Source organism: Callorhinus ursinus, unplaced genomic scaffold (genome assembly GCF_003265705.2).
Source record: "Callorhinus ursinus isolate GAN/ISIS: 27379988/994484 unplaced genomic scaffold, GSC_fseal_2.0 scaffold20, whole genome shotgun sequence".
Taxonomy (NCBI): domain Eukaryota; kingdom Metazoa; phylum Chordata; class Mammalia; order Carnivora; family Otariidae; genus Callorhinus; species Callorhinus ursinus.
Window position 1 is genome coordinate 23,593,460 of NW_027397082.1, and position 25,931 is coordinate 23,619,390.

The 25,931-nt window shown below is 41.1% G+C and overlaps 1 protein-coding gene across 8 annotated transcripts in view; it reads right to left on the reverse strand.

Annotated features, from left to right (window-relative positions):
* Positions 1 to 25,931, reverse strand: part of ENTPD1 (ectonucleoside triphosphate diphosphohydrolase 1) — a 132,420-nt gene that overhangs the window by 16,865 nt on the left and 89,624 nt on the right. For 7 of the 8 annotated variants that reach the window (XR_003209967.2, XM_073904409.1, XM_025880558.2 and 4 more), the window contains 5 exons: positions 13,473 to 13,590; positions 10,942 to 11,092; positions 8,790 to 8,949; positions 7,863 to 8,102; positions 6,379 to 6,636 (listed from right to left, as the gene is read on the reverse strand). Coding sequence is in view for 7 of the 8 variants with exons in the window: in XM_073904409.1 (XP_073760510.1) it covers positions 6,379 to 6,636; positions 7,863 to 8,102; positions 8,790 to 8,949; positions 10,942 to 11,092; positions 13,473 to 13,590 (927 nt within the window). In the remaining variant the exon portion in view is untranslated. The remainder of the gene's footprint in view (positions 1 to 6,378; positions 6,637 to 7,862; positions 8,103 to 8,789; positions 8,950 to 10,941; positions 11,093 to 13,472; positions 13,591 to 25,931) is intronic. The other variant, XM_073904412.1, reaches the window with a different exon arrangement.

The following is a 25,931-nucleotide window of genomic DNA, read 5'->3' on the forward strand; positions in this document are numbered from 1 at the left end:
CAGCCAAATTTTGTGCAACTTTTAACCTACACAGAATGCAATACATGCATTCCTGTTCAATTTAACTGAGCTGGTTTCAGTGCAGCATCTATCCTCTCTCAAAATTTTGTTTCTGTGGTATCAATTGCCCACCCTCCTCCCTGTCCTCCAACTTTAGAACATCTCCCAGGGAGTTGTTTACTTTCACATGGCTTCTAAAACTATGCTCATTAAAATCACCAGTAACCTCCTAATTGGCAAAATCAATAGCCATTTTATTTTCATTCCACCTCTTCCTTGACTTTTGGCTGCATATCATGCATGCCTGCATTCATTCAAAAACTATTGGCGAAATAACAACTATGTTCCAAGAAGTGATGGAAACAGATGAGAATCCCCACCCTCTAGTGGAAGACAGTGCAACTCAAACAAGTAACAGATGGTATGATAGACAGATAGATAAATTCTATAAAAATACTTTTGTTACATATTCTATATACATAGAGCCTTTATTCAGATTAGAGAAGTACAGAATAGGCATAGTTCATTAATTTCTTCCAATCCAGATACAATTAATTTCAGGGGTCACTTTTTTTTTTTTCATAAGAACTGTTGCCTAGTAATACAACTGACACTCCCATCTTTATCACGTTTCCAGGGAAACAAATCCAGAAAAGTAACCCAAAGCCACATTTGTCTGTAAAGGAAGAAAGGGGGTTTATCAAGTCATTTTCCAAAGATCCAATCAAAAACATATTTCTAGCACTTTGGAGTAGAGACTAAATGAAGCACTCATAGTCACAGAAGGGACAAGTATTACAGTCTAGCCCCAGGTTCTGCCCAAACTGGACCACTTGACTTGTTCCCCTACCCTCCCCCATCTAACTTCATTACTCATGCTAACTCGCTTCTCTAGCACGGCCTGCCTGTTTTTATTACTAGATACTAGGTTTGCTCTGCCCTGGCAGGAAGCATCTTAGAGGCAGGTGTGGCATCAATTTCAGGGTCATCTGTCTCTGGCACATGTGTCTACATTTACTTTCCATACCCATAAAGAGACTGACCTCTAACATTTGTGTGGTGTTCAATCCCAGCCATTGGCCTGCTTGGGCTCATGGTTCTACTTTAATCTCTACTTTCTGTGTACCTTTTGTTCTAGATTAAGGGCTCTTAACATGGGGCTCACAGGTCCATCTCAAGAAATCATGATGTCTTTTAAATTGTATGCAAAAATTTCAACACGCCTTTAAATGTCAATTTTTCTGTTTAGACGATCCTTAGCTTTCAACACATTCTCCAGAGTCTTGTTATCTCTTGAAGAGCTAAGAATGACTGGTCTATTGAAGACATTATGCTAAGTGAAATAAACCAATCACAAAAAGACAAATATATGATTCCACTTATATGAGATACCTGGAATAGTCAAATTCATAACGACTGAAAGTAGAATGGTGATTGTCAGGGACTGAGGGGGAAGAGGAGTTGGGAATTAGTGTTTTGTTTAATGATGGAGTTTCTGTTTGGGAAGACAAAAAAAGCTTTGGAGGTAGATGGTGGTGATGGATGTACAACAATGTAAATGTATGTAATGCCACAAAACTATACTCTTTAAAGTAGTGAAAATGGTCAATTTTCTATTATGTATATTTTACCACACACACACACACACACACACACACACACACACAAGAATGGTTGCTCCAGACAACCTTGATATTTTGCTTCCAGGTGTTGTCTTGATTATGCAGGTTATGATTTAGAGTCTTCTCTCAAAAGAGAATCAAATAAGCAATATGCAACTGTAGAATAATGCCATTATATAAGGAATAGAAAACAAAATAAATACAAATATGCCAGGGCACCTGGGTGGCTCAGTCGATTGGGTGTTTGCCTTCGGCTCAGGTCATGATCCTGGAGTCCTGGGATCGAGCCCCGTGTTGGGCTCCCTGCTTGGTGGGGAGTCTGCTTCTCCCTCTGCCCTTCACCCTGCTCGTGCTCTCTCTCACTCACTCTCTCTCTCAAATAAATAAATAAAATCTTTTAAAAAAATACAAATATGCCCTTCTAACTATTAGAAACACCTGAATCAAATTTGAAGTAATGTTTAAAAACTCTCTCCTTTATAGATTTTTTTAAGTGTCTCAGATAATAATGTTACTTTTATATTCCATATAGAAATGGCTATTTCTCTGTAGCCACAGTAGAGATCAAGTCTTAGAATTAGAATCAAGGGCAAATCCTGATTGTTGTCTGAGCTGGGAATGTGTCTATTCATCTTTCTTTCTTGGACAGTTGTGCTCCAGAATAAGGTCATCTATTTCTCTTCCCCTGCTCCAGAACCAGTCCATTCATACTCATATTCATATTTATTTTTTTCATTTTATCTACCTGTCAATCTTTCTGAAAGTCTTCCATGTGTCGAGGACTGATAGTCTTCCTGTCTGTGTATGCTCTTCAGAAACATACTCAATTGAGTTTAATATCTAATGTGCCCTCTTAAATCCTTTGGAAAGGTTTCTTCTAGGGTAGAATATTGTTTACACTAGCCTACAGTAAAATTGAACCCAGAAAAATTAAGCGCTAATGGGATGGGATGATGATGTTTAGGATGAATTTTTTTCCCTTGATTTATTTATATTATGTGATGAAAAAGAAACCTTAACCCTATTCAGAATGCTTCTATTTTTAATCCCAAGAATGATACTGAATGACAAAACCCACCTTCTTCTTTTAATACCTCATAAGGATACACTGATCAAAATCAGATGGTTCAAGGACCCATCACCAAGTTTCTTCCTATGGCTGTGGCAGATGACTCTTTGAAAGTCTTGAAGAAAAAAAAAATCATCCTGATTCTGTTCTTGGGGTATGACTTGGGAGACTCAATACATCAGATGTTCTGTTTCCAGAATGGACCCAAAGGTGATTCTTGAGGGAAATGCTGACTCAGCTCTAAGAATCCCTGATCTTGCCTTTCAGTACTGGGGAGATGCCCTATACTACTGAGGTCAAAATCTGTGATCAGCTTCGTAATTTCCATATTAGGGATTAACCTTACCATATAAACCTTTACTTGATTGTTATCTATAACCCGTGGGCCCATATTTAAGCAGCAACTGAGAATAGTAACACTCTAGGCCATCTTTAGAGAACATAGAGCCTCAAAAGTTCAGCTCCTCATCTTCCAATTTCCAGTTTAGATAATTAATATTTATGGAAGATGGACTTGAAAGATATTTGTCTCCCCCCTTTCCAGCCACTCTGAATTCTTTCTTTCTATCAAGTTGAATATCTATCAAAGACCTATACTGCCTCAGTCCATCACAGAATTGCTATGACTGAGTTGGCTTTTTAATATTATGCCTCTAGGTTACAGTTGCTATAAGAAATTGTGATTTTAAGAAATATGGTCAAAGACATTGTCTAATAAAATCTCCTTTATAAAATATCCTTGAGAAACAATTTTCGAATAGCTCTGCTTTGCCCTGGGACCTGGTATGCTATGCATAATAAAAACTATATCTGATTTTCCCCCTTGGCTACTAGGAAGCTCAGAGCTAAATACACACACTCACACACACACACACACACACAGGTATATGTATACATATGGAAACAAACAAGTTTTTAATGTTCTTTAATTCCAGTTCCTTGAATTTTTTTATATTCTTTCTTGTTTATATAAGTGATATGATGTGATCTTTTAAAAATTTCCTAAATTACCTCATAAATAATTCCCTGCCAATGTTCCCTCTTCCTTTTGGGTGTTTCTAATTTGCCTACAAATTGGATTCTGTCTAGCAACCAATGTCGCCAAACTGAGAAAAAGAATTGACAGTTTTTCATACTCTATTTACAGAGTAAGAATTAATCACCAGTGCTGAATACAATTGTGGCAAACATTCCTTCCCTGCAAATTCTCTGTGGCTTGAGAGTACCCAGGCTAACTGGTCCTGGAAATAACTGGAATGCAACAGGATTTTTGTGTTGCAAATAGCTATGCTTCCGGGTGCAGGACTGGGCAGTGGGGACTTCTGCAGGTATAACAGCCTAGAAAAAGGACTGCTAGAAGAAAGAACTAACCTTACTAAGGGCCCACCTGGTGCTAGGGTATGTTAGCTTTCTGCTACTGGCAGATATGCTGGAGGTGGCTCTTACCCACTCACAAGAGCTAACTGTAAAAATTTCAAGAGTTTTGTGAGCCAGCTGGTGTTATGTTGATTAAACTAGACCATGGTAGTACTTACACCACGTAAATTGGCAGATGTCACAAACCAGCCCCTACATCCCCAGAGAGCTGGTTGGTAAACACTTACCTATCCACCACCATTGTCTGGATTATTACTCAAAATTAGCAAGGAGATAGGCATTTCTGTCCTCATTTTATAAATGAGGAAATAGACCCCCCCCCCAAAAAAAACAATCTTTAGGCTTTAGGGAGAAATTACAGAGAGGGAAAAGTTCTGTAAGAGAAACTGCCAAAGCAGGAATAGGTAGAGGCACAGTGCTAACCAAAGGGCTATATGCAGAGGGAAAAGGTCCTCTTCAGAGGAAAGCAGTGAGCTAATGGGAGGAGACCGCCAAGCTGAGGTTCAGAAGGCTGTGAGGAGAACAATTTCAGTGAGGGACTAAGAGACCAAACAAAAAGGCATCCAAGGGGAGCGCAAGTCTCCTTCACCTCTTCCAACTCTCCACTTCTCCCTACCTAGGTTGGAGGAGTCACTTTCAAAGGTAAGAAATTCCACTACTGCCACCCTCCAGTAGAAAGGGTTTGCTCAAGCTTGAAGACAAGAATTGGGCTGTTTCCCAGGAGGTGAAGCTTTCAGAAAAGTTAAAAAGTCAATACACAGCAGCATATTTCTTTTCCTTCAGAGATACTTCCTATCAAGGACTGGAATGAAAAGGGCTCTTGGCTGTTCCCAGCACCCCTAGCCACCTTCCTCCCTTTTGTGGTCCCCTCTTTTATCTTCCAGCAACTAGATTCAGGGCAAGGGTGTTAGCCCAAAAAGTCCAATATGGGCCTTAAGTGCCAACTCAGCTATAGGGCAACCAGGTGAATTTCTAGTTTGTTCTCAATTTAGGTTTGGAGCTAAATAACCAAGTATTACTCTGCCAGGCATTGTCCTGGCATGTTATTTCCCTCAGGAACCTTGAGGGGAAGAGTAACTGTGGTCTGGGCCACGGTAAAGTTTAGCCTGGATCCACGGTACTGCCCATTGTTGTTTTCCCAGAGATGATAGGAATGAAGAGCTTGTATAGTTTATAAGTGGCAAAGCCAGATTTTAAACCAGGTGCAATTACTACAGGGCCTGTGCTCTATCCAGGGAGCTATTTCTGTGACACTGGGCTGAGCCAGGAGACTTGGGAGGAAATCTCCTGCTGGGGTCCCATAGGAGAGTTGAACCTCCCTTCTCACATGCTGATCTGTTCTCTGAAAAAGGGAGAAGGAGTGTGAAGGCAGACAAAAGCCCTTGTTTCTATGCATGATATCTTAAGTAATTAATGAGATAATGTATATACATTATTTAGTCAATAACTGCCTCTTGACTGATGGTAGCTAATTTTGCAATATACTACTATGATTATAATAATGCTTCGTCTCCAGGACCAAAATATGAAATTTGAATTATGAGTAGATCAAGGAGCACCTCTTCTACCTCTGCTCAAATATTTTATCTTATTCTAGAGTAATTAAGAAGAAACTGGCACTGGGATTCAAAGAGTCCCCCAGCTGTTCAAAATGTAATGCAAATGATGCTATCTTCAATATTTCCTTGGGATTTCTTGAATTTCTAACTTCAGTTTATAGAGGAAAGCCTTTAGCAGAGACATCTAACTGCTGCCTCTCCTTCTTCTGACATTAAGAAGCCAACTATGGCAGATCCCAATGGGTGTGCCTACCCAACAGCCAGCTCCTTCTTCTGGCTTACAGATTCCTGATCTCACCCATGTAGAGGAAAGCAATATATGTAGGAAAGATTCCCCAGTTCCAGGGATGAACAGTTATTAGTCTAAACCAAACATAGTAATCCATTCCCCTTTATCACAGGTTGGTTTAGAAGTGTGTATTTCACCAAATTCTGGCCAATGGCATCTTTTTGCTGGCACTACTGAAAAATTGGACAGAGATGTATGCAAGAGAAACTTTTCTTTTTTTGCATGTGGAACAGTAGCTGCCATCTTAGCACCACAAAAAAAGGCCAAGAAGATAATAGAAAAGCTGATCCCAAGTCCTGACATTGTTAAATCAAAGAACTAACCCTGAATTATCTACCTCAAGGTTTATCATCATATGAGAGAAAAATAAATCCTATTATTTAAATCCTTCGTAGGCATCTACTCTACAACTTGCAACCCAAATCATCTTGACCAATATACCTTATTATTTTACAGACTTACCCCAAAATCCCCGTGAACTGGTGGCAAGAAAATCCCATTGAAGGAACAGTGGGAGTAAGGGCAGTAACTGGTGTTGAAGAGTTGAAGAATGCTTTGCTGGCATTGTTGATAGTTTCCAGTGCCCTGGATGTGAAACTGATCGAATGGAAGAGTCATCTCAAATCTCTTGGTGCAGGGGCTACTGTAGAGATCACTTACATTCATTACTGTCTCGTATCCAGGGTGAAAGCATGGGTCCCTGAGGATTCCGTTTGTACCCTGAATGGAAAAATCACTTGAAGACATCATGTGCAAACGTGTTGGGTACAAAAAGCACCACTCTGACTTCCTTAATGTGTAGGAATTTTATAATAGCTTTGGCACCAATATGCCCCTGCCATGCCTTTTTCACCCTTGGGAACAGTCAGATTTGTATAATAGCCACCAGAAATGGTATCAGATGTGAATCAACTTTCACTATTCATAGAAAGCTAATAGAGCTGAAGCTGGCAGAAAGGCCATTGGTTTGGAATGTCCACTAGTGCTTAGTATGAATGAAATACATAGGTCAGAAGCAGATTCACAAGGAACACTCTCAAGGCTCTCACAAGTCTGAGCTGGGGGTAGTTCCCCAGGAGGAGTCTGCCCATACCCCAACCCCACCTCCAAGCAAAAAATCAGAAGCAACATGCCTTGAAAGTGCCTTAGATCACTTAACCCGGGAGTATCAAAATGATTTTTAACCCACAACCTAATATGTTCAAGAGAAGAAAGGGGGCTGCTGTGGATAAAAGGCTTCGTGGAGCCTTGGGGCTCAGTAGGCATCTCTAAGCATCGCCTACGCCAGTGGGGGTCACCTTACTGACAGTGCTTCTCAGAACCAGAGCAGGAACTTCGGAGGAGAGCAGAGAACTGGTTGTCCTTTCAGTGGAGACAGGGAACAGCTGGATGTGACAGCCTTGCTCTGTGTGTGTTTGTCAGGGTGTGCCTGGTACTCACATGATTTTGAGTGTGTTTAACTTCTCTTGTCTTCAGAAGACAAAAAGCATCTGGGGACAAGACATGAAGTGTTGATGGATAAACTCTGCGTTTTCCCTGAGTGTTTTCTCCTCCCCTCCAGGTTGTTTCTAACAACCCTGTTTTCTACGGTTGTAGGAAATGGAGACTAAAAAGTGCTAAAGAGCTTATAAATTACACACCTGTCCCAACAATACTCGAGCATGTAATTTTTACTGTCAAGCCCCCAGGGGTGAGAAATTATTTGCAAGAAAGGATTTGAGTTGTGTCCTTGAAGACAGTGCAGTACACAAACACAGGAGGTTGATGTCTAGATGGGAAAATTCACAGGGGTCGACCAGATGTAGTTAGATATCCTGCTTATAAAGGTTTGGAAAGTACAGTAACCAAGTTCAGACCAGTTACTGAAGTAAAAAGAGACAACAACAGGATGTGGGGGCTGGTGGCCCAGATGTGGGAAGGGTGGGTCTGCATTCAGTTATACTTGCCTGAATGTCCTTGGCCAGTTTCTGCCTGAGTGCTTGATCCTTCCCATAGCACAAGAAGCTGTGTGTGTACACGCTGTAGTCCCTGCCATAAAGGCGGAAGTGCAGAGCATTGCTTGGAGACTCGATCTTCTTGTTTGGGGGCACAAAAGTGATTTGTGTAGAGGCTCCCCCAAGGTCTAAAGCCCCGTACGTTTCAAGAGCACTGTCCTCATTTGGCTTCAGGTTGAGCCAACTCAATTTCTGAAAGAGAGAACAGTCACCAGTGGTAGCGGGCTCTGGATACCCACTTCACACTATATCTTGGACTCGGGGACTTGCTAAGGTGAAGGAAAGGGGGCGTAAGGTGACACAAAGCTCACTGGATGCTCCTGAGTCTGCATCAGATCAACAAGAAACATCAGATCAGCAGGAAAAGAGGGGCTTCAAAGATAGAGCTCAGACTGCAACGACACAGAATTGGCATAGCCAGTGTTTACAAACAAGGAGTCTGGGCTGAAAAGACTCAAGTTCAAATCTCCACTCATTTGCTCAATAGCCATGTGACACTGAGCAATAACTACCTTCTCTAGGCCTCAATTTGAGACTTGAAAATGAGAGAATTCCTCATGTAGTTGTCCTGAAGATGAAATCAGACAGTAATGAAAAGTGCTTAGCACAGCACAAGACACATAGCGCTAGGCAAATATTAGCTATTCTTATTTTTAATGATAGACTTTTAATTTCCTCTATGTCTCCCTAAGGTGAAGATATGATTTCCTTCTTCCCCAATAAGAAAAGTTCTTGTAATAAAGTTCTTGCAAATGTGGGGATAAATTAATTTGTCCATTCATCCAACATTCATTCTGGCTACAGATCCAAATACTGCCTGAGATAGCAATGGCATTGACCCCCAGCGAGCCACCTCCCTGGGGGCTTCGAGATAATCACCTGCGTGAATTTGCCCAGCAGATAGTTGATAGTAATCCAGCCGTAGGCCCCCTCCTCTTGGCCGGTGATGATTCTGGCACCCTGGAAGTCAAAGTGGTAATTGCTGAGGCTCCTCGCCACTGCAGCCAGGACCTTGTCTGCCAACTGTTCATTTTCTATCCTGCACAAAGGAAGATCTGCGTTTACCAGTTTCGTTTGAATAACTACAAGTACTCAGCTTTCGGCAGTTCTCCTAGCAAGTGAATCATAACTCCCTGGAATAAACAGAGACATGGAGATTCCCACACATGGCTATCTGAGGAACCCTGCTTTTGGGTGAGGCAGAACTAGTCTTTTGGCCCTCCTCTCCTCTCCAAGTCCAAATCCTTCCAGTCCCTACATAGGCTGCTCTTCCTAAAATACCATTTTTGTTGTTACTCCCTGGCTCCAAAATATTATCTAAGTAATGTTCATTTTTGTGGTGGTGGTGGCTGGCTGTTATTTAATCATCACACCTAGAGATGACGCATGCTACACCTAGAGATGACGAATGCTACATTAGCCATCGCTGGTGGCTTCCAGCTGGTTCCAGAGTCAGGCTCTGCTTGAGGTTTTTAATTATGGCTGTAGCAGATAGCAGGTGGCAAATGTCCTGGGACAGATACCCAACTTCTACTGGGGGGCCAGACTGGGAAAAACATCTTCCTCATATTGTACCTCAGTTCTTGGGTCTGAGATGTTGAGACCTAAAGAAGGAATCTTTCAGGGTTGTCCTAGTAAATATGGGATGCAATTACTTCCAACATTGAGAGCCTCTGGGTCAGAGGATGCTGTCTTCCAACCAGCGTTGAACCCTCTCACCACGCATCTGAATAGCTTCACAGCCTACCCCTGGCCTCCCCATCCCCAGTTTTCTTCCCTATCCCCTACCCCCAATCCCCCTCTCTCCCCCAGTGTGACCATTTGTGTACCACCCTGTAAGAGCTTCCCATTGTCTCTCAGATGAACACCAAATTCCCAGCGTGGGCCACAAGGCACTTTGTGAGCTGGACCCTGCCTCTTCCGAATTCCACTCAGAATCCTGGCTCTACCACTTTACCAGGCATGTGACTGACCTTGGGGTGACTTACTCAACATTTGTAAGCCACGGCTTCCTTATCTGGTTAATAAAAGTTAATAACTCTGCATAGAGTTTGATGACTAAATTAAAGCACAGTGCTAACAACATAGTAAGGGCTCAACAAATACAAGCTGCTTCATCATCGTTATTACTTTTTTTTAGTATATGTAGCCTATGTTCTATTTATGCAGAACTATATATGGTCCTCTGAGTATGCCCTGGTCTCTCACTCATCCCGGCCTTCGCGTGTCTGTTAGAACGCAGGCTCCAGGAAGGCGGGGACTCTGTCCTCTTCACTCTGTACCCCAGCACCTGGAACAGCGTCTGCCACACAACAGATGTGGAAGAAACACAGGTAGTGGGAGGCGTGATGTCTCCTCTGCCTCTAACATGCCCTTCCTCCACCCTCCAACTCCTCCTCTGTGATTCAGCTCATATGTTCTCTCCCCCCATTCTGGCAGGGCCAAGTATGCTCCCATAGCAGCTCTGAGCACTCCTCTGTTAAAGAATTGATGGCCTGTACTGACACTCTGATCTCCTTGACAGCTGAGTCGCCTACTTTCATGTCCTAGGACTGAGTAGGCAGGCAATACAAGCTGAGTGAATGAATGAACAAAGAAACAAATTATGCACACAGGTACTAAGTGGTGACCAATGAAGACGTGCTAGTTGTGATTATTTGTGTCTTGGGACATTTGTGGGTCTCCTCTGGTCTTTCTCCTCCCGGACACTGGATGGCTAAATTGGTAGCCTCAAATCCCAGAGTACATAGGCTCAACATTTCTCTTTGTGCCCCTTCCCCCGTTGAATTCTCTGTGGGGAGATGGGCAAGAAGACTTTTTTTTTTTTAATATACTTAAACTCCTACTGTTACACATACCAAATGTTTGGGAGTTTTACCCAGTTACTGAGATTTTCTTTCTCAAGTGTGGACCGTTAGGATGTTTAGAATGTGGGGTGTTAGGGAAGCATGGTGCTATCCCATAACTTCAAAGGCTCTCACAGTACCCAACCTAACCCCCAGACACTCTGTGTCTCCACGTGCTGCTATACCTGAGCAAGCGCATGCCTGCTGTAGCTCCCAGGTAAACGGGGGTCTCCTGGTGCTGGGACTTTGGAACCACTTGAGTGGCTCTTATCATGCATGCAGTCAGATAAATGTCTATTTCACTTAATTTTTGAGCATATCTTGAGATTCCAGGACCTAAGGAAAGATGTAGAAGCAGATGACAATTGTTTTTAAAAGTACAGGACACACCTGGACAATATTAGAGCAAAATACTGGTGTTTTCTGAGAAAAATCAAAGAAGACAATTTCTTAATGTGATATAGATTAGGTTGCTATACTTGTAACTCTCTGAACCTGGCCTTGGTAGGATCTATTTTCAGACCTCAGGCTGGGTCTGTCCACTGTTCAATAATTTTGCCGCTGGATGGCGCAATTTTCACATTTAATTGCATAACGTCTAATAGGGTCTCTCACATTTTAAGGGGGATAACTAGAATTTAAATAAAAAATTGAATTTAAAAAATTAAATGGGGATCTTATAGATAGTTACCCTATATATGTGCTTTTTCATGTTTCTTCTACAAAACTGTAACTAACACCACTAATTCCTAGAAGACCTAAAAGGAGAAATAAGAAATTTAGAACAAAAATTAAAATAAGCACCAGGCACACTGAAGAGATAGTAACTGCTGCTAACTAGCTATGTGATCATGGCCAGTCCCCTGAAATTTCTGAAGCGGAGTTTCTTCCTTTGTTAGAATAAACAGGTATAGAATCCGTGTCTCCTTAGCAATCTTTCCACTCTGAAAATACCGTTTTCCCCAGTACAACTGTTTTTCTAGTTCCAGAGCAAAACTGACTGTTGCTAAGAAGAGGATTAGAGCTAAGATTCCTTAAGTTTTTTTGAAGTTATGGTTAACAATCTCAGCTCACTTTAAAATGAACACCTACACTTTAGTGAAGATGTGCATTAAAGATAATTGTCCAGATATGTGATCCATATCTTTCACAGGTTTTTAAAAAGCCGGTTTGTTCAACAGTAATGAAAAGATCAGCTCTAAGTTATCAGGTAACTGTTTTGATTCAAAAATTCTGGCCTTCAAGAACTGGTGGCCTTCCACTCACCTTTCATCTAAATATCTGATTAGAGAACTCTCTTTTGAGAGGGGAAAAGTCCTGCACTTCTTTGGCCAGACATACCTGGGATGAGTCTCAGAAAAAAAGATAGCTGCTAAATTTAAAAAATACCAACATTTTTTTAAAAAGGGAAAACAGTGAATTAAATAGAAGCCAATAAAATGAGGGATTTGGGCTTTAAGAAATGCTCAGTGTACTGTCTCAGAACTGATGGGACCAATGTCTGCAGATATCAGGCTACTGGGTAAAATGACTTGCTCTCTTGGAAACATCTCCTCTCTACTGCTTTCTTGGCAAACTTTGAAAATTGGGGGACCTCACAGGCCATCAAAGTAAAAGTCAATCTTCTGGGAGCTAGGTTACCTGTCTGACTAAAAACAAATAGTGGGATGCTGCCGCAACAGGCCCAGGGCTATAAGCGGGTCAGAGAGAGGGTGGTGCAGTACGGTAACATTTGCAGGTGGCTGTGTTGAGTGGAGGGAGTGGAAAGGGCTGAACTGACATTAACCTGTTCTGTGGCCTTAGAAGAAAACAAACTAGGGGGAAAAAAAATCAATCTGTAATGTGGCGATTCAGAGTAGAAGGAAGCCTGGAGTGCAGTAAAGAGACCTAGACTCTTGCCCTGGGTCTGTTGCTGCTTGTAAGTCACTAGTCTCCCAGGTTTTTTTCCTTCTCTGAAAACAAGATTTAAATGATCCACAAGGTCCTTTTCCCAGCCCTAGGAATCTATGCTTTGGCCTCCCCTGCCCATATGAAAGCTATAGGCTTTTGAAAATTTCTTCTAAGCTGTAGCTTAAAGGACAAAGACTAAGAGCAACAATTCTTTGGACCAACAGCTTCAACATCACCTGGGAACCTGTCAGAAATGCAAATTCTGGGGCCTGTCCCGGACCTACTGCATCAGAAATTCTGGGGGTGGGGCCCAGCATCTGTGTTTTAACAAACCCTCCAGGTGGCTCTGCTGCAGATTCAAATTTGAGAACCACTGGAGAAGTCATGGTTTCAAAGTTGGGCAGATCTCCATTTGAACCCTAGTTCCATCACTTACTAGCTCAAGCAACCTTAACGAGTGGCATCACCTCCCTCTACATCAGTGCCCTCATTTTTGAAAAATGGGAATAGTAAGACATATCTCCCAGGGAGACTGTGAAGATGAAATCATGTATTTTCAGTACTTGGTGCATGGCCCACAGATGTGTGCTGTTGACAGAAGCCACTATGACTCGACGACTTTTACATTTGTTTCTTCTTCAAGGGCTCCCTCATTCAGGACTGATTTCAATATTTGTACAGTGACAATAAAATAACAGCAGCAGCTGCTCCACTATGTTCTTCACTGAACTTCCTTTTTCTCATGTGTTCCCCCGCCTGCCATCCATGTTCTCACATACGTTCCTCTCATGCCCCACTGTCTCCCTCCCCTTTTCCTTCACCTTACCTCTCAGCTTGCACTCTGTTATCTGACGCACCACCCCCGTGTCATTCTCCTTTTCTGCTGGCCACTTATAGATGTACAAACTTGTGTGAGAAGAGCCTGCGTCGAGCACAATCCCGTACTGAGGGTAAAACAACAAATCAAGAACTTATCAGGATTATATTATGTTTCTCCATACTCAGCTTGCAACAGAAAGGAAACAAAGACAAGAGTGTTCAAAAACATGAGGAGATGTATTTTAATTCAAGAGGAACATGTGGAGAGGGGAGGGGTTGCCTGGTGTCACCCTGATCACAAAAACTACCAGGACACCAAATCCCTCTAGAATAGTGGCTCTTAGTGCCGGTGGCACATTAGAAATAGCCAGGCCTTACCCACGGTGGGGCCTGAGCCTCATTACTGATTAGAAGCTTCTCAGGTTATTCTGATGGGCAGCCAGGAATCAGAACCAGATGCTAAAGCAGCTGAGACAACATGGAGGGAATAGAAAGCCATGAATCCAGTAGTTCCCACACTGGAATCGTCAGAATCACCTGGAGAGCCCCCAAAGCTAGAGATACCTGTGTTCTGCCAGATATGGGATTTAATTGGTCTGGTGTGTGGCCTGGGCTTTAGAAGAGAGACATGGAAAATACTAAGCATGCTTGCTTTTTCATTATGAATGTAACTAATCATTGTATTGAATAAATTTTAAAAGATATGTATTTTCATGTTCACGGCTCTTATGACTGAGGGGGGATGAAAGGAAGAAAAAAGGAAAAAAGAAGGTGGGAAGAAAGAGGGGGAAAGACAGTATGAGAAAGAACTCATTGGTCAGAGGGGAAAGGGCAAAGAACCAATTCCTCACAACACATTTCACAAGAACATTAAATGTACCAGGTAGGTGTTGCACAAAGCTTTTCATGAGAATTATCTGACTTAACCCTCAGAGCAGTGCTGTAGGGTAGGTACTCTGTTCATTCCTGCTATATAGGTGAGAAATTAAAGTACAAAGAGGTTAAGTAGTTTACTCAAGATACACAGCTAATAGGTGACAGAGCCTGGATTTGGATCAGTCAGACCCAAGACCTTATGCTCCATATACCAAGGGCAGAACAACCGTTTTTAAAGACTTTTAATGAAGGATAACTACAGCAAAGTGCATCTCAGTGAATTTTTGCATATGTGCACGTCCATATACACCACACCACCAAGATCAAGATCAAGATTCAGAACGTTTTCTACTGCCCCTCTCAGTCAGTTCCTCCTGAGGGTAACCATTGTCTTGATTTCTATCACCACGGCTGAGTTTTGCCTATCTTTGAGCTGCACAAAGGGACTCACACAGTGCGCCTCCTTTATGTCTAGCTTCTTTTGCTCTACCCTATCTCTTAGATGCCTCCAGACTGTGTGCAGCCATAGCTCATCCCTTTTCGTTGCTGTAGAATATTTCCTATTTTATTATATGTACTGTATTTTTATCCATTCTACTGTTGATGGACATTTGAGTTGCTTCCAGTTTGGGACTATTGGGAATACAGTCACCAGGAACATCCTTCCTTGCACATGTCATTCTGTGGATATAAGCTCTCATTTATTTTGGGTATTTACCTAGGAGTAGACTGCCAAATGCCCCTCTTGATCATTTGATGTTCATCTTTGGTTACATCCCTAAGTTTAAACAGGAAAAATGCCATGGTTGAGTAACAGTGTCTGCCATGGGCTTGTGAGGAGAGCATGACGGTACCTGTACTTTATCATCCCTCTACTAGAGAGAAACATGGAGGAAAGTAAACGGGGAAGCAGAAGGAAGAGAAAAAGGAGGCATGTCTAAAATGTGAGCCAACCACTCTTCACCACACTTCACTGCTGTGGACCTCAAAGTGCCATCTGCCTCTTGATAATACTTAACTCAGCAGTTGTTTGATATATATCCTTCCATACTGTCTTACTACCTGGTAAGAACCTAAGAACTTCCAGGGAGAAAAGAAGACAATGAGGATTAAGAGACCTCCCTGGACCACTGGCAATAGCTGAAAGCTGAGTCTGCTGAGGTGGCAAGCTTTATTCTGTTTCTCCAGATTAGGAGAGTATCAGTGTGCAGCAGAGGGCAGATCCTTGGCCTTCCGTAACCTCATGTCCTCGGCCTAGTTAGGCACAGCAGGACTCCCTATGGCAATGAGCATTATGACCTTAAAAAGAAAAAGGCCTGTATACTTGGCAAGAAAGCAAGCTGGACAGACTTCTCTGCAAACAGGCTTGCAGTGGGAGGAAACCAGGAACTGACTTAGGTAGTGACTATCGCAGGCCCATTGAGGAATGCCTGGGGTCCGGGGCCGTTGGAACCATGGGCAGCCTCCTGGGATGGAGAGAGAGGCTCAGGGGTTACACAGCAGAAAATTCTGTTGTTCCCTAGCAGGGTCCGTGAATTCTTCCTGCCAGAAAATGTTCCAACCACAGCGCCCTATGATAAAATCTGAGACAGCAGCAGCAAGCAGCCTTTATCTGGGATCAGGACATTCTAGTCTGTCTTTGTTGACATGAAAGCCACTCTTCCCTCAGAGCAAAGGAATCAGCCTTGCTTCTACCAGCCTGTTTCTCGAAGGCCTTACACAGTGAGGTGGTTGCAAAATGAAAGTTTCACTCCATTTGGTTTGGCAAGTGTTTGAGGGGGAGGCAGTGTATACTGTAACCCAGGAACTGAGGGCACTCCACCTTGTGTATACAGCAGGCTGGAATGCTAACCTGCCCAAATGTGCCATATATTTTTTCTTTTGGAAATGGTTTGCAGCTTGAGGGACAGATAAAAGCTTGATTGTGTAAAAATTCTGTTTGAGCATTTTGGAAGTTTGCCTTCCATTGTTACAAAACTGTCAGCATATTTACTCATTTTCATAGCTGGCCCATCATAGAGCTATAAGTTCATTCCATGTGATCTTCTTATTTGAGAGCTGAGAGATTGTGTCCGGTATAGTTCAAGGATCTAACTAAAAGTACAGATGGTGAAAGCCTTCAAAGACCCATCTAGAGCCCGGGTAGCCACCATCTTTTGTTCCTTTTCACCATACCAGCATTTTCCAATCATGTTCCAGAGAACACTAAGCCTGCAAGGATCTAGGCAAATAAGCCTTCCCAGGAGTTTGGGGGATGCTGAGTGCACTCACTCTCTCTCTCGCTCGCTCTCTCTCCCCTGGGCTCACAAACCCATTAGGTAGTGAATGCTTCAGAGAGTCTGGCAGTGGAGAAACTTGCCTTTGTTTGAGCCAGCATTCCCCAGACTCCATGACAACAGAATTCTGTTTAAAATAAAAATCTCTACCCAACAGAAATGCTTTGACCAATGCTGTGCTTTGCACCATGCTATCACTCCTATCCAGTGTTTCTCTGTAGCTCATATTTAAAACACTTCTAAAAGCCCCTGTGAGTACATTGTTCACATTAAAGAAAAATCAAAAGATGTGTGGTGATGAAGAGATAAGACATTCCCCTAATATTATTTCAATATTACTTTCTATTTTACGACTACTAAAAGTTTACTAAATAGCATCCATAAAATGAAGGGAAAAGATCCTACCAACTAGACATCACTGTTATTTTGATTTATCTCCTTCCAGTCTTTCCTAAATAAATTTTTATATGGCTGCAATCTTACTGTGTATATACATCTTTATCCTAAGCTAGTTTTTGATCATGCACATGATTTTAGCAATCATAACTGATCTTCATAAGCTATGGTTGAGTGAACAGAAGCAGTGTTCCAGGAAAGGGAACAATAAAAATGACCTTGCTTTGTTCATGGAGACACCAATGTAGGGCCTTTGGTGTAGACCTGGAGATGTGGGTGACCACAGACCCTGAGCTCACAGAGACTGGAGGCCATGGGGAGGTGGGCCAAGACTCTCCTTAAGATGGAAGTAATTCTAGGGGTGCCTGGGTGGCTCAGTCATTAAGCATCTGCCTTCGGCTCAGGTCATGATCTCAGGGTCCTGGGATCGAGCCCCATATCAGGCTCCCTGCTCAGCGGGAAGCCTGCTTTTCCCTCTCCCACTCCCCTTGCTTGTGTTCCCTCTCTTGCAGTCTCTCTCTCTCTCTCTCTGTCAAATAAATAAAATAAAATAAAAATCTAAGATGGAAGTAATTCCACCTGTACAAATGTCATAGGTCCAGGCATCTGAGTAAATCTCCCTAGATGTGGAAAGAAATAGAAAACTTGAGCATCATATGATCTACTTCTATTCCTGGCTCTGCAGAAGTGGGATGTTCAACCCTGTGAGTCTTCTCATTCAGAAAACACCTCCCCTGACACTGGCCAGCTCTCAGTTCCCTATAAGCCGCATAGCTTCTGTTCCAGAGCCTTAAACCAGAATTCCCTTCACCTGAGATCCCAGTCTTCTATGACCTTTTCAGATTTGACTCTACCCTCCTAATCCATGGCTCAGAGTACCTGTATTTTTGCTCCAAAGACAGCACTTACCATGATGCATAACTACATGTCTATGTGGCTATTTGATTAATATTTGTCTTCCCCATAAGGATGTGAGCTACATTATTAGGGCAGGTTTGTTTTGCTTACCATGGTATATCCAGCATCCACCACAGGATATCCTACCACATGTTAGGCATGAAGAAGAAATTCAACAGACAATTGTTGAATCAAATGAATGAATGAGGGGGTTAGAATTGCATGATTCCTGAACTCCTTCCAGTCCAAAAGAACTTAATACTCACAGTCTAATATAAAGTAGTACCATCGGGGTTGCGTTCCACCATCACCACTACCACCACCCAAACAAACCCCCCGAAGCCAGGGTACACAGGCAACAGTAAGAAAATTAACTTCTCTCGGTCACTTCAGACATATTGGTTCTTCAGAATCTTTCTTAAAAGTCCCTGTAGCTTTGGGATGCCTGGGTGGCTCAGTCAGTTAAGTGTCTGCCTTCGGCTCAGGTCATGATCCCAGGGTCCTGGGATCGGGTCCCGCATCGGGCTCCCTGCTCGGCAGGGAGCCTGCTTCTCCCTCTGCCTCTGCCTCTCTCTCTCTGTCTCTCATGAATAAATAAATAAAATCTTAAAAAAAAATTAAAAAGTCCCTGTAGCTTTAACTGTACTTTTAGCAACGTCACCAGTTTGTCTCAGTGAGTCCTACAAAATAAACAAAGCTAATCCTTTCGAATTTGACTCCAGTACTCTATAAACAAATCAGGTCTCCATTAGCTACAGCAATGCTGGCAGGGCCTATAAACAGAGATCATTTTCTGCTTTTTTTTTCTTTAATTGGAATTACTAGACCTTAAATACAAACCACAGTTTTATTGCTATTGGTTTGTTAATTGTGGTGAAATACACCAAACATAAATTTACCATTTCAAGTGTACAGTTCAGTGGCATTAAGTACATTCACACTTTGTGCAACCATCACCACCATCCAGCTCCAGGATTTTTGGGGTTTTTTTTAAGGTTTATTTATTTCAGAGAGAAAGAAGAGAGCACAAGCAGGAGGAGCAGAGGGAGAGAGAGAGAGAATCTCAAGTAGGCTCCACCCTGAGAGCACAGCCCGACGTGGGACTCAATCCTGCAAACATGAGATCATGACCTGAGCCAAAACCAAGAGTCAGCCACTTAACCAAATGTGCCACCTAGGCACCTCTCCAGGTATTGTTTTTTAAACAAAACAATATTAAAATCCAGTGAAGTAAAAATAATATAGATATTTTCCAGGAGTATTTGAGGTTGAAAATTGGAGCACGTTCTTCCAAATTCTCCATAAAAAGATACAATCACAAATGCTTAACGAAGAATAGCACTTTAGTTCCTTGTGAAAAAGCAGATGTATGGAGACAGGTCACTACCCTTTAGCTGCAGCTGGAAATCCTGGGAGCACCAACTCGGGGACCTTAACACGTTAGCAGAAAAGAGCCTTCCCTAGAACTCATCTCCCTCAAAGCAGTGTGGACAGCTGGTCTCCACTGAGGGCTTCTGATGTGCTGTATACTCTGATAAGGGAGTCACTAGTATCATTCCATGTAATCCTCACAACCACTTCCATCTGTGATATGAGGAAGCTGAGGGATAGAGAGAGAGACTTACTTGCCCAAGTCTCATAGTAGAAAGTAGCAGATCTGGGATTGAAATCAAAATCACCTGGTCCCTGAGCTAACAGGCATTCCACAGAAGTGGCAGCTGTTAATGAAGGCATGTAGTTTGGTATTGGGTCAGTCTGGTGCCTTCGAGAGAACCTTGTGGGGATCTGTGTGTGCCAGAATGTGGAATGTTTGTGCTAAAAGGAGTATCTGACAACTCGCTAAATGCCAGTGTTCACTAATGAGCAGGAAATTAAGGAAGTGATGAACTGAAAAGATCTGAAAGCTACCTCCCCACCTGGGTTCATCAGGACAAAGGCAGTTTCCCAGGGGACACTAAGGTATAGCTAAATGACTCTTCAGTTCGTTAACGCCTTTTTTTTTTAAAGTGTTCATTGCATATCTATAGGACAGTGGTTCCCAGACTTCAATGGCACGAGAATGTCCCAGAATGCCTGTTCAATGTGTAGATTCTCAGACCCTACAACCTGGAGGTTCAAACTGATTAGGGTCTGGGGGTGAGAATAGGGAACCCTGGTCTCCAGGGGATTTGGAGGCAGGGTCCTGCCTTCCACATTGACAAATTCTGTCATCAGGCTGGTCCTTCACATGCTTTTCACATCCAAGGAGGAGGCAGTTTTACCTGTTCAAGATGTTACTCTATTCACTGAGTCAGCAAACTTCCATGAGGCAACCAGCCAAGTCAGATTGCTGGTTGTAATTTAATATTTATTTTGTGATTATTTGATTAATGATTATCTCTTCCACTAGACCTTAAGTTCCATGAAGGTAAGGACTTTGCCAGTTTTGCTCATTGCTATATACCTAGGGCCAAAAATAAGAGTAGGTGGTCAATGACTATTTGTTAAGTGAGTAAATTGAGTGAATGAATAATAAAATGCGTACAAAGAGAAATGAAACCCAGGCCCTATCCTCAATACCCTTAACCATCTCAGTAGCTGGGCAAGTAAACAACACATCAGTACAATAAGAAGTTCTTGGTTTTGCTAGATATGGCCTGGGCATGAGGCCACCACCACCCCAGCAAGGCTGAACCCAAACCGGATCAGGCAGGAAGATGACAGGACTGGATCATCAGGATGGGAGGACTGACCCGGGCTGGGTTAGACAAGGGTGAGTTCGATGGGAAGAAGGGGGAATAAAATGGCAACTTGTGACCAGGCAGACAGGCTGCAAAGATGGTAACATATGAGCTATCAATCACTGAGTGTCCACAGTGGACCAGGACACCTGCTCATCACTTCACATTTGCATTTATTAATCCTACTTAATTCTTGTAGTAATCTATGAGATATTGAGCCTTGAGCAAGAGAACCTCAAAGGCCCTCATTTTGCTTATCTACATAAGATGAGGATAATTTTTCATTCCTCACAGCATTCCTGGAAAGAAAAAATATAAATGATTTATAAACGGCAAGCACTATATTTGAATGCTAGAATTCCTCAGGACTTGATCCTTGCCCTCTTGTTGCTTTTAACCCTCTTCCTCTAATCTCATCCACGTCTAGGGCTTCAATACATCAAGGCATCAGAGACATATCTTTAATCTAGACCTGTACTGTCCAATAAGGCAGCCACTAGCCACATGTGGCTATTGAGCACTTGAAATGTTAATGGCAGTTGACCCTTGAAGAACACAGGTTTGAATTGTGCAGGCCCGTTTATACATGGATTCTTTTTGATAAATGCAGTAGAGTCCTATAAATGTATTTTCTCTTACGATTTTCTTAACATTTTCTTTTCTGTAGCTCACTTTATTGTAAGAATACAGTATAGAATACATACAACATACAAAGAATGTGAGAATCAATGGCTTATGTTATTGTAAGGCTCCTGGTCAATAGTAGGCAATTAAGTTTTGAGGGAGTCAAAAGTTATACATGGATTTTTGACTGTGTGTTGGGGGTGGCTCTCCTAACCCTCATGTTGTTCAAGAGCCAACTGTAGTCTGAACTGAGATGTGATTTAAGTTAAAAAATCACACTGGAATTTGAGGATAGCATAAAAAAATAATGGAAAATATTTCATTAATAATTCTTTATCTTGATGAAATATTGAAATAATATTTTGGACATAATGAATTGCATTAAATATGTTATTAAAATTAATTTCAGGGGCACCTGGGTAGCTCAGTCATTAAGCGTCTGCCTTCGGCTCAGGTCATGATCCCAAGGGTCCTGGGATCGAGCCCCACATCAGGCTCGCTGCTCAGCGAGGAGCCTGCTTCTCCCTCTCCCACTCCCCCTGCTTGTGTTCCCTCTCTCTCTCTCTTTCAAAATAAGTGAATAAAATCTTTTTAAAAAATAAAAAAATAAAATTAATTTAATCTCTTTACTTTTTAAAAATGTGGCTCCTGGAAAAATTTAAATGTGGCTTACATTATATTTCTAAGGAGCACTGTGGGTCTGTACCTCTTCTATGAGGTCCAGATCTGATTATCCAACTGCTTGTTTAACATTTCTCCTTGAATAGCCAATACCTCAAAAACAAAAAAATTTTCTTCAAAAATTTAACTCCAAACTTTCTCCTCCTTCCAAACTACTGTAATAGCCTACTCTCCTATATCTGCTCTTATCACCCCACCCTCTACTTCATTGCAGCCAGAGTGATCTTTTCAAAACACAAATCTGACCAAGTCACCGTCTTCTCATTGCTCTTAGGATTAAAATTAAAATCCCCAACCTGACTTGCAAGACTCTGACTGAACCACCTCCCTCACCATCTTTATCTGTGAGATTCTTGGACTTGCTTTCTTTTTGCCTGGAATACTCTCTATCATTCTCTATCTCGGCTAACTTCCAATCATAGTTCAAATTTTACTGAAAATGTCTTTTCTTTCAGGGAAGACTCCCTAGCTCCCAAAACTTTTACTTGGTGGCACCCATCACAACTATAATTAATAATTTGTATCATCTATTAAATGTGTTTAATAGTAAGCTCAATCATATCTATATTGGCTTCCCAATTCTGTAGCGAAAATACAGTACCTAATACAGATACTTAATACATAATTGTTGATACATGAATTTGTGAACAAATGAAGAGCTGCTGAATGAGGTATGGTCATGAAGAGATGATATGTTTTTATTTATCTTAATTCCAGTATTGTTGCATACAACGTTATATTAGTTTCAGGTGTACAACATAGTGATTCCACAATTCTATATATTACTCAGTTTTCATCATGGTAAGTATACTGCACTTATTTCACCCATCCCCCCACCCACTTGCCCTCTGGTAACCATCAATTTGTTCTCTATAGTTGAATCTGTTTTTAGGTTTGTCTCTTTTTTTGCTTGTTTTGTTTCTTAAATTCCACATATGAGTAAAAACATATGGTATTTGTCTTTCTCTGACTTATTTCACTTAGCATTATATTCTCTAGCTCTATCCATGTTGTTGCAAATGGCAAGATTTCATTCTTCTTTATGGCTGAATAATATTCCATTGTATATATGTACCACATCTTCTTTATCCATTCATCTATCAATGGATGCTTAGGTTGCTTCCACAATTTGGTTATTGTAAATACTGCTGCAGTTAACACAGGGGTGCATATATCTTTTCAAATTAATGTTTTTGTATTCTTTGGGTAAATACCCAGGAGTAGAATTACTGGATCATATGGTAGTTCTATTTTTAACTTTTTGAGGAAGCTCCATACTATTTTCCACAGTGGCCACGCCAGTTTGCATTCCCACCAACAGTGCACAACAGTTCCCTTTTTTCCACATCCTCACCAACACTTACTGTTTCTTGTGGTTTTGATTCTAGCCATTCTGACAGGTGTGAGGTAATATCTCACTGTGGTTTTTATTTGCATTTCCCTGATGATGAGTGATGTTGAGCATCTTGTTTGTCTGCTGGCCATCTGTATGTCTTCTTTGGAGAAACATCTGTTCATGTCTTCTGTCCATTTTTTATTTGGATTATTTGTTGTTTTGTGTTGTGCTGCATAAGTTCTTTATATATTTTGAATACTAACCCTTTATTGGCTATGTCATTTGAAAATATCATCTCCCACTCAGTAGGTTGTCTTTTAGTTTTGTTGATCATTTCCTTCGCTGTGCAGAAGCTAATGGATTATTTTTGCTTTTGTTTCCCTTGCCTCAGGAGACATATCTAGAAAAATGTTGCTACACCTGACAACAAAGAAATTACTGCATGCTCTTCTAGGATTTTTATGGTTTCAGGTCTCACATTTAGCTCCTTAATCCATTTTGAGTTTATTTTTGTGTATGGTATAAGAAAGTAGTCCAATTTCATTCTTTTGCATGTAGCTGTCCAGTTGTCCCAACACCATTTGTTGAAGAGACTATCTTTTTTCCATTGCACATTCTTGCCACCTTTGTCAAAGATTAACTGACCATATAATTGTGTTCTGTTGATCTGTGCATTTATTTTTGTGCCAGTACAACAGTGTTTATAGTAGTATAGCTTTGTAGTATATCTTGAAATCTAGGATTGTGGTATCTCCAGTTTTGTTTTTCTTTTTCAAGACTGCTTTGGCTATTCAGGGTCTTTTTGGATCCATATACATTTTAGGATTGTTTGTTCTAGTTCTGTGAAAAATACTCTTGGTATTTTGATAGGGATAGCATTAAATCCATAGATTGCTTTGGGTAGTATGAACATCTCCCAATCCATGAGCATGGAATATCTTTCATTTGTTTATGTCAATTTCAATTTCTTTCATCAGTGTTTTATAGTTTTCAGAGTACAAGTCTTTTACCTCCTTGAAAGGTGAAAGAAAGTTTATTCCTAGGCATTTTATTCTTTTTGGTACAATTGTAAATGGGATTGTTTTCTTTCTTTTTTTTTAATTTTAAGATTTTATTTCTTTATTTGAAAGAGAGAGACCAAGCAAGAGAGGGAGAGAGAGAGAGCACCAGTGAGGGTGGGGGGAGCAGAGAGAGAGAAGGAGAAGCAGACTGCCTGCTGAGCAGGGAGCCTGACACGGGCTTCAATCCCAGGACCTCAGGATCATGACCTGAGTTGAAGGCAGATGCTTAACTAACTGAGCCACCCCGGCACCCCATGGGATTGTTTTCTTACATTCTTTTTCTGTTATTTCATTAGAGATGTGTAGTGTATAGATATGCAATGGATTTCTATATATTGATTTTTTATCCTCTGACCTTACTAAATTCATTTATCAGTTTTGGTAGTTTTTTTGGTGGAGTCTTTAGGGTTTTCTATATATAGTACGATATCATCTGCAAATAGTGAAAATTTTCCTTCTTCCTTACCAATTTGGATGCCTTTTATTTCTATTTCTTGTCTGATGGCTGTGGCCAGGACTTCTATCACTATGTTGAATAGAAGTGGTAAGAGTGGGCATTTTTGTCTTTTTCTGATCTTAAAGGAAAAGTTTTCAGTTTTCACCATTATGATGTTAGCTGTGGGTTTTTTTAATATATGGCCTTTGTTATGTTGAGGTATATTTCCTCTAAACCTACTTTGTTGAGAGTTTTTATCATGAATGACTTTTGTACTTTGTCAAATGCTTTTTCTGCATCTATTGAGATGATCATATGATTTCTATCCTTTCTCTTATTAATGTGATGTATCATGTTGATTGATTTGCAAATATTGAACCACCCTTGCGTCTCAAGAATAAATCCCACTTGATTGTGGTGAATAATTTTTTTAATGTATTGTTGGATTTGGTTTGCTAATATTTTGTTGAGGATTTTTGCATCTATATTCATCAGAGTTATTGGCCTGTAGTTCTCTTTTTTTCTTTATCTGGTTTTGGTGTCAGGGTAATGTTGGCCTCATAGAATGAAATTGGAAGTTTTCCTTCCTCTTCTATTTTTTGGGATAGCTTAAGAAGACTAGGTATTAGCTCTTCTTTAAATGTTTGGTAGAATTCACCAAGGAAGCAGTCAGGTCCTGGATTTTTGTTTGTTGGTAGTTTTTTTTATTACTGATTCAATTTCATTGCTGATAATAGGTCTACTCAATGTTTCTATTTCTTCCTGATTCAGATTTGGGAGGTTATATGTCTCTAGGAATTTATCCATGTCTTCTAGGTTGTCCAGTTTGTTGGCATATAATTTTTCATAATAGTCTCATAATCCTTTGTATTTCTGTGGTATTAGTTGTTATTTCTCCTCTTTCATTTCTAATTTTGTTTATTTGAGTCACCTCTCTCTCTCTCTCTCTTTTTTTTTTTTTTTGATGAGTCTGGCCACAGGTTTACCAATTTGGTTTATCTTTTCAAAGAACCAGCTCCTGGTTTCATTGATCTGTTCTATTGTCTATTTAGGTTTCTACTTCATTTATTTCTGCTCTAATCTTTCTTATTTCCTTCCTTCTAGTGGTTTTGGGTTTTGTTTGTTCTTCTTCTTCTAGGTCCTTTAGGTATAAGGTTAGGTTG